This window comes from Myotis myotis, unplaced genomic scaffold (genome assembly GCF_014108235.1).
Source record: "Myotis myotis isolate mMyoMyo1 unplaced genomic scaffold, mMyoMyo1.p scaffold_m19_p_9, whole genome shotgun sequence".
In the NCBI taxonomy this organism is placed as follows: Eukaryota; Metazoa; Chordata; class Mammalia; order Chiroptera; family Vespertilionidae; genus Myotis; species Myotis myotis.
In genome coordinates, this window is record NW_023416401.1 from 56359160 (window position 1) to 56374147 (window position 14988).

At 43.3% G+C, this 14988-nt stretch overlaps 1 protein-coding gene across 2 annotated transcripts in view; it reads right to left on the reverse strand.

Moving 5' to 3' along the window:
* The window catches only part of CTNNBL1 (catenin beta like 1), a 172932-nt gene that overhangs the window by 12612 nt on the left and 145332 nt on the right, over window positions 1-14988 (reverse strand). For both annotated transcript variants that reach the window (XM_036321863.1, XM_036321864.1), the window contains exons 12-13: window positions 14630-14727; window positions 12315-12395 (exon numbers count right to left, since the gene is read on the reverse strand). In XM_036321863.1, coding sequence (XP_036177756.1) covers window positions 12315-12395; window positions 14630-14727 — 179 coding nt within the window. The remainder of the gene's footprint in view (window positions 1-12314; window positions 12396-14629; window positions 14728-14988) is intronic.

Genomic DNA, 14988 nt, shown 5'->3' on the forward strand with positions numbered 1-14988 from the left:
TTAAAAATAGGAGAGCCTCTTTAGTTTCTCATTTACTCATAATCATAATGTCCTGCTCAGACTCCTATGTGGTCAGCGGCTGGGCGCACAGGAAGGAAAATTACTCCTGACTTCCACTCATGCAAAAAGCATTTGGTGCTAACAATTTACATTTCTATAATGCTGTAGAGTTTAAGTGTTATTATATACATGGTCCTTACTACCAAATTTAAAGAGAGCAGGGAAGGGTTTATTAATCCCATTGTACAAATCAGAAGACACACAGAGGACAAGTTGCTTGTAAGTACATAATTAATTACCAGATACCAGAATATGAACACTCTGGGGACAGGAATCCTGTTTGGTTTATCTCTGAGGGAGACATGGATAACATGAAGCAAGTGTTCAGATCGAGGTCTTGCTTAGTGCCTGGTAGGCAAGGACACCTTTCTAATCATTGAGATAAGGCAGAAAAAGAAGAAAAATGGAGATAAGGAGATGTCCTGGTCTTAATCACCAAGCAGCTGAATGTCTGTCTGGGGAGAAACACAGGAAATGACCAAAAAGTAAAGGGATACATACAGTGCACCCACAAGTTACAAATAATTACAAGTGGGTGATGATCAGGGTTGGTTAAGAGGTCAAGGTATCTGGGAAGAAGTGACTTGTGGGTAAGGTTTCAAGGCGCCTGATAGGCAGACAGCCAAATGAATGCCTTAAGAATGAAGGCCTCCCTGAGGCCTTGTGCAAAATGCCTTATGCTGTACATAATTTCTGCTCACCAGTCCCCCACTCATACACACACAGCACACACAGGCCTGCCCTCTGTTTTTTGGCCTCCTCACCTTTGTTTGTAATGTTGATATTCTCCCCCCAATCTCTACCATAATATAAGCCTAAAATGTGATATTCCTTATAAAACTTTTCCGGAGATCTTTGAAATATTTTCAGAGTTTCAACTAAATGTGATTTCCAATCCTTAAAACTCCCAAGCCTCCGATTGGTACCTCTGTTATGGCAGCTCCAAGGGCCTACCTTGTGACAGCTGTTCACACGTGTGCCTCTTTCCTGTGCTGGCTCCCTGGAAACACGAGGTGTTTCACTCACACCTGTGCTCTAGAAAGCACCTTGCATGGCACTTTTTACATAGTGGCCTCTTGGAAAGAGTCTGTTAAGCAGGGCTGACAGCAGAAGCTCAGCACTATTTAATGAGCTGTGCTGCTGACTCGTGTGGATGGGGAGAAGGGGAAGTGTCAGGAAACTGTGAGGGACATGCCTTTGATGGCTCGCTGGTGGGTGGCTGAAATGCTGGCCAGAGAAGTGAGACATGATGGGAGCAGACTACACTGTGTAGGAGAAATGTCATGAACAAGAACATGCAACCTGTATGATGGTGTAAAGCATTGAGAAGCAGGCAGGGGCCACAATAGCAATCTATGTGAGAAGTAGATCAGATGGGGAAGTGGGGAGGGGAAGGGAGGGGAGGGGAGAGAAAAGAAGTCGACAGGAAGGAAGTGGAAGGGAGGAGAAATGAAATCCTTAGAGGTGTGCAAACATGGGAACTTGGAGTGGAACACATTCATTCACCTACCTGAGAAAGATATCCTGAACACCTAACTATGGCCCAGGTACTATATGATGGACTGGGGGCAGCAAAGATAAATAAACAGTTCACCTAATCAAGGAGATTATAGTCTAATGAGATTCACAAATATGAACAAATGGTTTTTTAAAAAAATGAAATAATGGCTCTTACAAAGGTCTTCTCAAACTGTGTGCCATGGGAATCCACAAGAAGGACAGACTGAGTCTGTCTGGGGAAGTCAGGAGAGTTCAAGAGACATGTAACATTTGAGCTGCATTCTAAAGGAGTTTAAAAGGTGGAGACAACATTCCAAGCAGCGGGAATAATAGCAGGGATAAAGGCAAAGAAAAGTCAAGTTTGCCAAGGTAGGAGAGAACAACGGAATATCACTATCTCTAAAAGAGAGGAGGAATAGAATAAAGTATATAATTTTGCTTATCAGAGCCTAGCTAGCAACAGGTCACATTATTTTGCATTTATTACTACACACCAGGCGTGGTGTGAGGCAGCCTGACTAGTAACCATTGCCCCCATTGCCAGGAGGAGCAGCTTGTGTTTACTGAGGGCTTACCAAGTGTCAGGCTAGTGCTCAGCGCTTCTCATGTATCTACTCCCTTTCTTCTCACAAGTTTGGGAGGTAAGGATTATCACCCTCATTGTAGATGAGGAAACTGACTCAAGCAGAGCAACCCTCTCAAGACTAACGGGTGGTGGACCTGGGATTCCAACCCGGGTCTGTGCTCTTTTCACACTACCATGCTTGTGCAGGCACAGACTTCAGAGCTGTCTAGAGAGCAAAGGAAGATGCTAAATAAGAGTGGCAGAAAGGCTTAAGAATGGAGCTCAGTGAAATTAAGTTTTTCCAATTAGGTCAGAAATACCTCGGGTGAGTTTTCCTTTTTCATACTCTTCCCCACAATCTTTTTAACCAGAGAGCTACATACTGTACTTTCCAGTTTCTCTAAATACTGTCACCGAGACAGGACGGGCTCAAGAGAGCAATGCCAAACCCCATTTTTCCTTTCTTCAGAACTTCAACTCTGACAATGTTCAAGTCGACATTCTACTTTTAGACACAGGGCCACATGATTTGAAAGTGAAATTTTAAAATGTAGATCTGAGATATAACTATAGCTCATCGCCAAGAAAGGCATCACTGAACACGCACAAGATGAAACAGAGATTGGTTTCTAAGACGAAGTTTCTGCCCTGACAGATTCAGAAGCATCATAGAAACCAGCAGACAGAGAAGGTGGCTGCTGTCAGGATAGCACCTTATCTAGCCTGTTACAACTCTGAGCTATGGAATATTTACTGTTGGGTGGAAGTGTGCACTCTGTGTTTAAAGGGAAAGAGCCAAAGAAGCAGGATTATTATGTATCATTCTGATGGAAAATAAGAAAGTTTGGGTACAGTCCTTTTTTTAAAAAGATTTTTAACTAACTTTTAGAGAGAGAGGAAGGGAGAGGGAGAGAAACATCGATGTGAGAAACATCCATTGGCTGCCTCTTGCATGGCCCTTACCTGGGATAGAGCGTGAAACCTGGGAACCGGCCCTGACTGGGACTCGAACCAGCAACCTTTCAGTGCGTGGGATGGAACCCAACCAACTAAGCCACATCAGCCAGGCCTGATACAGTTATTTTAGGAACATCTTCTCAAGTCCTGGTCGTTCTAAAAAGAAGTGGGATGGCACGTCACCTTTATTATCCACTCCTGTCTTATTATGTGTGGGAAGGGTCAATGTTTAACTGGAGTAATAAATTTCTGGCCCCTTTTCTGGGTTTCTAATACATTAGATAACCAATTGATCTGGGGATAAGGACTTGACATGGCTCACTGGATATCTGGGTGTGAGAAAGTGGAACTAGACACCTGAAAGAACTCAGGATATCTAAGACTCCAAAATGGCTGTCAGTACAGATCAAATCATGACCATCTAGCCAGGACTGTCTTTGGAGAAATAGTACTGAAGTAATATAAAAGTTCTAGAAACTAAAAAATAAATCATTACAAACTTCTCTACACCCCATTACTTCCCTTATAAAAGGTTCCAGAAGAACTAAAGGATTCCACTCCAGAATACTCTTATGGTTATGCACTAGTAAGGTATAAGTGGGCTTGCTTCACTAGTGGCAGGGAGGAACTCTCCCATACTGCCGTAATTATTGGGATAAACGCTCATAAATGATTCAACCCTGTTTCTGCTCAATTGGCTGAAGTAGTGACAGGCAGCCCGGACCCATTGGCTGTCTGGTTCCATGTCCACTGAACATAAGCCAAGTGGAAGGCTTTGCTGGTTACAGATTACTACAATAATGTAATTTGAACTGAATGCGCAGGAAATTATCAATATGTCCTGCAGACTCTTCTAAACAGGAGTATTTTTCTGTGTTAAATATAGCTAGTTATGCCAGACTCTACATAGTTAAATATTTTTGATTATGAGGCTAATCATAGAGAAAACAAAAATGAGGGTTAAAAGTAGGAGTTCAAGAATAATGTAGAACACCCAGGAGCTTCTATCTTTCTTAATACCCACAGGTAGGACCGAGCATCAAGCAAATGGGATCAGATCACAGCTCTAATACTAACTTACTAGTGTCCATAGGCCAGTCATTCAATGTTTCTTGGCCTCAGATTCTTTGTTTGGAAATAAGAAGCCTGATCTGGATCAGGACAGAGAAATAGGGTTCACTCCGAAGGTCAACTCTAATCTACGGTAATGGTTGTAGAGTACTACACTGGAAAAGGGTGGTAAAGCTGAGCTGGAGTTCAGTGGGGATGAGCGATGAAATCGATTAGCAATGTCTGCACTGACCGCAGGATGGGGAGTGGTAGTGAGCTTTACCTTTGTCTTCCCTGATCTGATTCTCTTGAAAGTTCCTTTAGCTTTGATAACCTGTGACAAATCCAGGATTGAAGCACTTCCATAACCAAATGAAATGGATTTCTGCGTATATACATTTATATGGATAGACTGAAGCTGGTGACTGACAGGACTCCCAGATCTTTAGAAGTGCAGCTATGAGAAATGCTTGAGTAGGAGACAAGAACTGTCACCTCAATAGGACATGATGGTCAGCACAATTAGCTCATCTTTTTGTCAATAAATTAAACTTCCCTGCAAGAAAAAGACAACCTCTGTATCTGCTGTTGTATCACACAGGCGATTTAAAAACAGTGTGGGCATGTAAATCAGGTGCTCTTAAAATGCAAATATGATTAATGGAGAGTAAAGAGAAATTCCAAAATTCCAGTACCTCCTTAAGTGCTGTAAACATGTCTTACTTTACAATTTCAGAATGAAAATTTATATATACGCTGAATTGTATATGAAATAATACAGAAGAGTTAAGATTTAAAGGAAGTCTTCCACAAATTAATTCGCTCAACTCTCACCTTTGAGAAGAGTGAAGGTGACTGTCATTGCGAAGCAATGACAACTCAACATCTACTTCCCAGAGCAGCGTGTCTGCATTAACCTGACCTGCCGCGTATGCCCTGTGTTGGGTACGTACAGCAAATATCATTTTCAGATTTCACATAAGGAAAAATTGAGACAGATGTCAAATGACTGTCACTGAGTTTTGGTTAGAGACTTGAGTGGAACACGATTTCTAGTCCAAGACCTTTTTCTATTAGTCCTTTCACTTTGGCAAGAGATGGGCTGCAAAAATGGAATAACACCAATAGCAAAATTTCCTGAATCTTTACTATGTGCCTGGCACTGTACTAAATACTTCCACGGACCTCTCATTTTCCCTTAAACCCTAAAAACTATGACTATGTCTACTTTTCAATTGAGAAACTGAGGGTTTATTAAAGACATGAAATTTCATAAAGCTCATGGTTGAGTAAGTGTCGGGAGATGAGATAAAAACCTACACAACTTTGGCTCTAAGCCTGTGAGCCTATCCACAGTTCAAAGAAGGAAAAAGCCTTTGTTTTATAGACCTTCTTCAGTATTATCTTACCAGCAAATGGATAGGATTTTTTGCTTTATGCCACATCTGGGGACTACTCAAACGAACAGCATTAAACGTAAGGTCATATACCTTCTTAGCCTGTCTTATCCTTATTAAAGCTAAGAAACTTTTTTAAAAAGGGAGGGAAGGGATTGTAGCTAGACCAGCAAATCCCATGTGTAATTTGGAAGAGTTAAAAAAAAAAAAGATATTCTGAAAGGTTTTGTTTTGTTCATTCCATAAGAGAGGAGTAGAATAAAAACTTAAATGGTAATTGGGTGAATGGCACATTAAGTAGAACAGATTGCAATTCGCAGTAGCATAAGCCTGTTTGGGGGCTGCTAAAATAAACACATTCATCTCCAAAGATACACAAGGAGGTGGTATGTGTGGCATCAAGGTGCCATTACTACAGGGTTGTGTGCGCTTTCCCCTCCCCCAGCTACATCCTCACTTTAAATGTTAATCTGTCTTTGGAAGCAGTATCAAATCCCCACCTTTCCACGCTTCTCTCTCTCAGCAGGCAAGTCACAGGCCTCCGAATGAGCATGTGGATGCCATTTCCAATCTGCCCCTGTCAGGCAGCAGAGCTGCCCCTGGCTGATGGAAGGAGACAGTCATAAAAGCAGCTGCTATGAAGCCAATAGGAATCCCTCTCACCTTAATAAGACGGGACATGACTCAGAGCCCCAACAGGGGTCACAGTTACTGTCTGCAGTCATGAGCAGGAATGGTCCCACCATTTAGAAAAGGCCAATTTCTTTTTTTCTTCCAAAGCAAGAGAAAATTTAAACCATGGCAGAGACATGTAAGTAGAGACAAAGGAGGCACAGACACGAGCAAAACAAAATCTCCCTCCAGGAGCTTCTAAAATAGGGCAGACTGTTAGAGAGAAAGCTCCTAGAGACTGCAGGTCATTTTCCACCAGGGCAATCAAGGCTGGAGAAAGAGTAAAAGGGATTTATTTATTGACTTTTTTTTTGAGAACACCAAGCTAACTGACAGAAGCTCTCATAAGAATCTGAGGATCTCAGGCCAGAGCTTTGTTGCCAAAGCAAAGACTGACTACGTTAGGCTGGCCTCAACACATGACCACGCGCCGGGTTTTTACAAACACCTGCATTAATCTTCAAAATAACCCTCTCAGATAAAGTTATGATGAAAACTTAGCGCACACACAGGATGATACATTTCCAAAAAGAACAGAGTCATGTGTGGCAGAGCTGGGATTTAACCCAGGGCTCATGTCCCTTCCATGTTATCATAATGCCTCCACCACAGGTGTGTCTTCAATTTCTAAGTTTCCTAAAATGCAAATGAAGAAACAACTACCCACACTTCTCACACATATAAACCAGCCTTGAAAGAACCAGGGCTTCCATGAGTCTGCAGGGGAGAGACTAGGGACCGCACGGAAGAGGACTAAAGGATGAAAACAGCAAAACAGTGCTGAGACCACAGTACAAGGTAAGTGGCAAAGGGGTGACTGAACCCAGTCCAACCTCCTAACTATAGAAAGGATGACTGTGACTGAGAAGGGGAGAGGCAGGGGCAGGGAGGCAGGAGAGAGAGGGCAAATGGACCTGTGGCAGAATCTGTGGGTGCCTGGAGAGGGAAGCAGGAGGAAAAGCACCATGTCACCCCTCCCCCACCATCCCTGGCCTCTTCTGGCTCTAAGCTGTGTTCTGGCAAATTCATGGCCTGAGAAGTCTGGGAACCACTGGTTTAAAGAACAGCTGAGAGGAACTCTCAGCAGGATTCTCTTTTTGTAAGCTTGCCCCAGAGCTTCCAGAGTGGTTAGCAGAAGAATCAATGGCAGCCTCACACTTCGATTGTCTGCAGGATCACCTACCCCACACTTTCATTCCTACGCGTTCCCTGTTTTTTGTACAAAGGTCTGAGTTTCAAATGCTAAGGAAATAGTCAAAGTTTGTTTCAGACATTAAGTCCTGTGGATACTATTTCATTACATGGAATCCATCTTTCTCTTTCCAGGATGAAGCTTGGAATAATTTAACTGTGGCAAAATTAGCATGCAATTTGTAAGTCATTATGGTGCAAAGTATGTGGTAAGAACACTTTATTGAATAAACCTGCTGAGAATAATTTTCCCAGGAACTAAAAAAGGGAAAACCCTCTCTCCAAGGCTCTGCTTCCTCTTTTAAAATGCTTGCCTATATAATTATGTCTTACTCCTGACAACCAGAAGCCAGGCATCTCTGAACATTTAACCAATAGAAGCCAGAAGGAACCAAGGAGTCAGGATATTGTCCTTGGTATTTCCTGTTGTTTGGGGATTCAGGTGAAATCTGCTGAGACAAGCATCCTAGATATTTACAGATCACAGAGAACTGCTGCTCACTCATGCCCTTTAAAAGTTCAAGTCATCAATAAAAATTTTTTTTTCTTAAAAAAATAAAAAGTCCTGGCCAGTGTGGCTCAGTTGGTTGGGCATAATTCCACACGCCAAAAGGTTGCTGGCTCAATTCCCAGCCAGGGCACATGCTTGGGGTTGCAGCTTGATCCCATCAGGGGATATGCAGGAGGCAGGTGATGTTTCTCTCTCACATCGATGATTCTCCCTCTCTCTCCATCTCCCTTCTTCTCTCTAAAAATGAATTTTAAAAAATCTTTAAAAGTTCAGGTCAAATATTATTAACCAGGAACCTCAACAGTATGTCTGTTAGAGGCAGAAACAGAATACTGGGGACTAGCTATTAATTAAAAGAAATATTAACCATGCTCTGTTAACCGTGATTATTTTGTTCTGATTAAAGGAAGCACATTGTAACCTGGCTGGGAGTGGTAAGCCCAGGACCTGGGGATAGGGGTGCGACTTTCTATATGAAAATCACAGAAAACCTCCGGAGGTGACAGTTAGGTTGAGACTTGATGGCTGGAGGAAGCACCAGCAGGAGCAGAGTCAGGGCAGAAGGGAGAGCAAATGCAAAGGCTGTAAGGCAGGAACGCAGTAGTGGCAGGAGAAGTAAGAAGTAGGGAGAGCTCAGATCAAGCAAAATCTCGCAGTACTAGGGAAGAAAATGTGAGTATGTGGAGGGGTAGTGGTGCAAATAGTCTTTATAAAGAAAATGAAAGGTTCTCTGGCCACCCCTCCATGCCAGGCCTTTTCACGTGTGTTAGATCTATGCCAGTAATCCCTACATATGTAATTCCTTTAAACACACAGGTTGGGACATATGCCTTAAAATCAAAACACCAGTAAGGAAGAAAACAAGGCTGGGGCGGTTAGGCTATTTGTCCACAGCCGGAGAACCAGACTAAGCCTGGCTCTAAAGGCTGGCCAGACTCCCCTCTGACACCTTCTGCTCCTGGATTTACCTTCGCACTTGCCCCCAAACTTAATTTGCCTTCCCAGTGCCCCTCCTTTGCTCCTATTTTCTCTTGACTGGAAATGCCCTAACGACTCTACCTTTTGAGAATCAGCTTGAATCTCGCCTCCTCCACAAACTAAGGGTGACTCTACGTGCAGGCAACTTCTCCCTGCTCCCTGGACACCTCTAGCCCTCAGCACCACTCCTGGGGTCCATTCTTCTATTAGCACTTTCACCCTCCTCCCCCCGCCAGTCCCAAGCCCAGGGCCTTGCACAAAGCAGGTGCTTAAGAAATATCTGCCAAATGACTGGATTCTCTCCAGTGAATCTTGGTCAACAGCAAACCATGAACACTTGCACTGTACCCATGGAAGTCTGAAGTTTATAGAAAACATGATGGCTCTGGGACACTAAAAATGTCAATACCCGATTCCCATTATCTAAGATTTGTTGTTGCTGTTGTTGACTTGGCAAAGTATGTGAGAGATTTATTTATTACTGATCTGACTGTCAAGATCACCAAATACCTGAGAAATAAGCATTCAATTTAAGTCAATAAATAGGTGCCGAGTTCCCAATGGGTATAAGACACCCAAGTTTAATGGAGGTGGGATGGGGTGAGGCGATAGATTGTGTATGACTTAAGAGAGAAGAGTGCATGAAGGAGAGGTGAAAAAGAGGTCATTTTGTTCTAAGTCACTTTACACCGTGAGGCGGCTTCATCTGCCAGGATGGAGCCCGAGTGCTGGCAGAAAGCACTGCTCACAAATGCATCCCTCGCCCCCACCCGCCCGTCTCTCTGAGCAACACGGAGGTTGCTGAGTGCTAATGGCCTTGGAATGTTTGCCATGCCCAGCAAAATGGCCTTGGCATCCAGGAGACAGATGTTTGTCAGGGAATGGCAGGGGCCTGGTGCCTGTGGCACACACAAGCTCTGTGAGTGCTGGGGAGAGTGGCTGCAGAGATTACTCTCCGTCAGTGCGCATCAATTTCACACCCTCTTCAGTGCTGATAATAGATAATCTTGTGGGAAGCAGGCCAAATTTCCTAACAGCTACAGGCAAGCTGCAACCTGACGGCCAACAGCTTACCTGGTCTCCCTCAAAAAAAAAAAAAGCAAAAGCCTATTTCAGTTTCCTTTCAAACGAAGCATGTGATGGTACCAACACTCTAGTTTGCTTGAGCGACTCCTCTGGGAACCTGGCAAGGAGGATGCTCTTAGGAAAGGACTGCCTGGCTTATAGTTACACAAGAATTCTAAAGGAAGCTGGGAAAATCTAGCAACAGCAGCAGCTCTCAGTTACTAAGCAAGGTACTTTATATGCCATACTTAGTATTTATGATAATACCGAACAGGAGATGTTATTTCCATTTTACAGATGAGAAAACCAAAGCTCAGAGAGGTCACCACATTTGTCCCGGGTCTCAGAGCTAGGAAGTGGCAGAGCAGAAATTCACATCCACTCGGCTGCTGCTCCGTCATCGATCAACCGCTCATAGCGCTCTTTATCCATCCCATTTTTAAAAAATGGCAGTTACCAAAGGATGTTCACCTGAACCTGAGGGAAAACAGTAAGCTGGAGGGTATCTTGGAAATTGCCTTTGCTGATACTGTGTTATGGCTATGAAACCGGGGCTACATGCGGCTCGGTGACAAGGCATGGCCAGGCAGTGGATTGGAGGTGGTGGTGCCTGCATTACACGTCTAGGTCTCCTGGCTCCCAGGTGCTCCTCTGCCACCCCTGAAAATCTCCGTCAGCAGAAAACATGGGGGAGTCCCCCAGACCTGTTGTTCCAGCTATTTCCTTACAAAAGTCTAGGGAAATTTCAATTCGTTTCTCATTCAGACAGAGAGAAAGAATGTATTACTCCATCACTTTAATGATCACGAAGTGTCCATCATGTACAAATTACTGCAAAGGGAATAAACGATGGAAAAGGAGAGCTTAATCAAAGAACAAAGGGGGTGGGTGTGTGGAATGAAAGGACTGTGTGTGGGACATGCTAGAGCCTGAAGTCCAGCCTCAGAATTTAGAGCCTCTGCCTTTTCTCTTGTAGTAGCATCATTGCATAAAAGAATAAAGTCCCAGCCAATCAATCCAATCAATCAACAAACATCTGAGGAATCATTAGGCCTAGGGAGCACGGGGAAATCACAAGAATGATACACGGTTGCCTGTCTACTGGTATTCATATAAGAAGGTGTTTTTCGTGAAAGGGGAGGCAAAGAGAAAAAGGCATAGTCTTTGCCAGCCCTGGGCTCTCACCCTGGCCCGCAGCATAGCTGGACTAACCAGCATAGACGGAGGCGGGCACTGAAATGGCTCCTCCACCAGGGAGGTTCAAACACCAAGTGGATCTTTAAGGCGAGAAGTAAAAAGAGAATGCAGCGATATAGCAAACCAAGATCATAAGGAAGATGAGGTCTATTTCAGACTTTGAAAAAAAGCAAGGAAAAGATCATTATGCAACGTGACCAAAGACTAAGGAATGTCTTGTAGGAGAGAAAATATGAATTGAACATTAAAACAGATATGAAAACCTGCCCTCATTAAGGAGGCAGATGAGAAAGCTACAGAGGCCAGAGGTAGAAGAGAACAAAATGGAAGCAGGTAAATAACACAGGAGGTAGGATAGCACCATAGTAAGCAAAGCCCCACAGGGAAAAGGACTAGCACAGTGATGGTGAGCCTATGACACGCGTGTCAGAGGTGACACGCGATCTCATTTTTTGGTTGATTTTTCTTTGTTAAATGGCATTTAAATATATAAAATAAATATAAAAAATATAAGTCTTTGTTTTACTATGGTTGCAAATATCAAAAAATTTCTATATGTCACACGGCACCAGAGTTAAGTTAGGGTTTTTCAAAATGCTGACACGCCAAGCTCAGAAGGTTCGCCATCACTGGACTAGCAGGTTTCATTTCCATCAGCATAAGAAAATTAGCGTCAGTTGTGTAGAACCTGTGTGGGTTTTGCTGCAACACACCTGAGCTTCCCTTTTCTAGTCTCCAGCTTCTCATCTCTGGATGGGGAATTGGATCCAATAACCTCGCAGTCTCCTTTCAGCTCTTACACCCTGTGATCACCCTTCCTCTAATGCTTCCCTATGACTACAGACACCAGCAAGTGTGTGCATTAGCACACGCTGCCAATGTGGTTCGAGTCCCAGCAGTGTACTTGGGTTGACTTTCTAAGAGAAGCTCTTGTCAAGGGTATGAGAACGATCCCCCAGACTCGGGCCAGACCTGGCTCAATCCCACACAGCCTTCCTCCTGAAGGACTTTCACTCCTGTCAGAGGAGCTCTGCTCTTGCAAGCTGTTAGATGACATATGAAGGCAGACGGCACCTTAGCCCTTCCTGTTCTGCGGGTAAATATAAGGTGCGCAGGGGATCCAAACGGAGTGCAAGCCAATAGCTGGCAAAAGACAGGCAGGGATACGTACATGCTTTTCCCCTTCAATCTTCTTGTCGGCCACCTGCATTGCATCCAGATATTTAAAATGCAACTCCATCAGTCTGTCAACCTGAAAGAGATATTCCATAGGCATGAGTGAGAAGGAAAGAGAATGTCAAGGCAAAAGGAAGGAGGAGCTCTGATTCATCTCTGTCACTCCTTATAGAGGGAGATCCACTCTACCACTCCCACATGGGAGATCAGCTTTGCTTATGGACACACCAGGAATGGATTAAAGAGCTGCATGGAACAAAGCAACACAGTCCCATTCCCCAAAGAACACGATGCATCCCCAGCCTTTTGAGGACTCCCATGAATTCAAGTTGTTATAAACAAACAAATAAATAAAATTTCAATCCCCTTTGTGCAAAGAGAAGGAGCTTGAAGTTACATACTTGATATTCACTTAGAACTTTACAGAATTTTTTTTTTTTTAAGAACTGAAACCTTTCATGTTCAATTCTGCCCCAGAGCTGATCTTTTTTTTAAAAAGGTCTGAGTAAAATTTCTTTAGTTGTTTTTGAGTCAGAAGAGAGTGCAAGAAAAACTCCTTCAGCAACTTAAAAAGAACCTGACTTTTGCTCAGCAACAATTCAAAAACCAGTTTTAAACTTAACAAAAGTCATGCTTCAAACATGGCCTGAGGAACACTCAGTAGGTCTGAAAAAGTTTCCTTTTCCTCTAAGACTTCTGAAAGACTGAAGGAATACCATGAAGCCAGCCTAGACTTCTAACCCATCTCTTTACTATGTTGGCAACCCTGGTGTTTACCCAGGAGCTGTTAATGGTTAATAGCTGAAGTTGCTTCAACATGGCATCAGAGAGTCCAGGAAGACTGCACCCAAACCCTCTCTGGAAACAACGATGGATCTAAGATCTTACATATATTTTCATGTCTATTATTTCCTTAGGCCTTCCAAAAACCTGACAAGGTAGGCAGAGAAGATAGATTACAACCCTAATTTCAAAGGTGAGGAAACTGAAGCACAGACATTAAATGTCAGCAAGGTGACATGATTGCTAAGATGTTCTGCGCCCTAACCTGATGGCCTTTTCACCATGCTACACTGCTAGTGAGAGAAGAAAAAATGGTTAGAGGTCGACTCAAAGAGACAATCTTAAAATCTCTCCAAAGTCGGGGGAAAATGTAGCCTTACCTTGGACATAGGAAAGAAAGTTATTGTAAGTTAAAAAGGGCCTTTGCCCGGCTGGTGTGGCTCAGAGGTTGAGCATTGACCCATGAACCAGGAGATCACGTTTCAATTCCCCATCAGGGCACATGTCTGGGTTGAAGGTTCGATCCCTAGTAGAGGATGTGTATGAGGCAGTTAATCAATGATTCTCATCACTGATGTTTCTATCTTTCTCTCCCTTCCCCTTCCTTTCTCTGAAATTCATTAAAAAAAAACCCCCAACAACATTAAAAAAGAAAAAGAAAAAAAGGGGAGGCTTTGGTCCTTAACTTTTACTCATCTGGAATTACCTACTTATGTCTAGTATGATAAAATACACAGGCTTTCTGGACTTAGGCAGCCTGGGTTCAAATCTCAGTTCTGCTTTTTAACTGGGTGATCTTGGGCAAGTCACATAATGTCTCTGTCAATTTCCTTACCTGTAAATGTGAATAATACTGTATTACCCAATCCTAGTAGTCACCCACTAAATGATAGTTCTTATTCTCTTAAAACACGTATGGTTTGGCATGCTAGATAACTACAGAATATTTATCTAATCTCATTTACATGGTCAGTCCCATATTCCATAGCCCATCTAGAATAGGCTCTACCATTTCTTTTAGCATCATCTTCATTTTCATTACCACCACCTAGTAAGGCTTCATTTGATCTTTATCTCACTGACTCTTCAAGATGGGTATCAATGACTTCATTTTAAAGCCAAGGAAAATGAGGCTCAGAGTAGCACATGTCTCAAAAGTGGCAAAACCAGGCTCAAATCCATACATCTGAATCCAAAGTGCATGCTTTCAGTCACTCTGCTGTGATGTCTCTCATCACCCTCCCCACCCCCAATCTTATTGTAATCTACTCTCGTGGGGTCTAAAAACCCCTTTAAAGTGCTAATTGATACTACCCTATGATGTTACTACTCCCAGGGGAATGCACTTGGAGATGAAAGACAGAATAACCAGACAAACCTTTCTCATCCAAAACAATGGGGCCCAGACGCTGGAGAAGATATTTTAGGGCAGGAACAATCAACCCAGCACCCTTCAGACTGCATCAGGTAAGAGCCCTTCTATCACAAGCGGTCTGGTCCCATTCTTACAGTCCATCAAGCACCCACCTTCTCACTGTCATTTTCAGTGAATTTATTCAGCAGCCGGGTTCGCTGTTGCCCTCTCAGGTTCCGCAGGAGGGAAGCCAGGATCGAACAGACATGCTCTGGGTTGGGAAGGAGGAAAGAAAACATGCTGTGATCCGGGCAGTAATTATTACCTCTTCAAGCTTGGTCTGGTTCTATTGAAGGGAATAAGGAGGTCTTCCCTGACTGCTGCTATTGATTGATAAGACAAGAGCCTAAACTGTGTCACTGGAAACTGAACTGAACTGGTCTTCTCGTACTGCACAAGAAATATATTCAGAGGGATGATACCTTCAAGGCCAACTTGAGCAAATGAATCAAAACTAAGAATCTCTATTCTG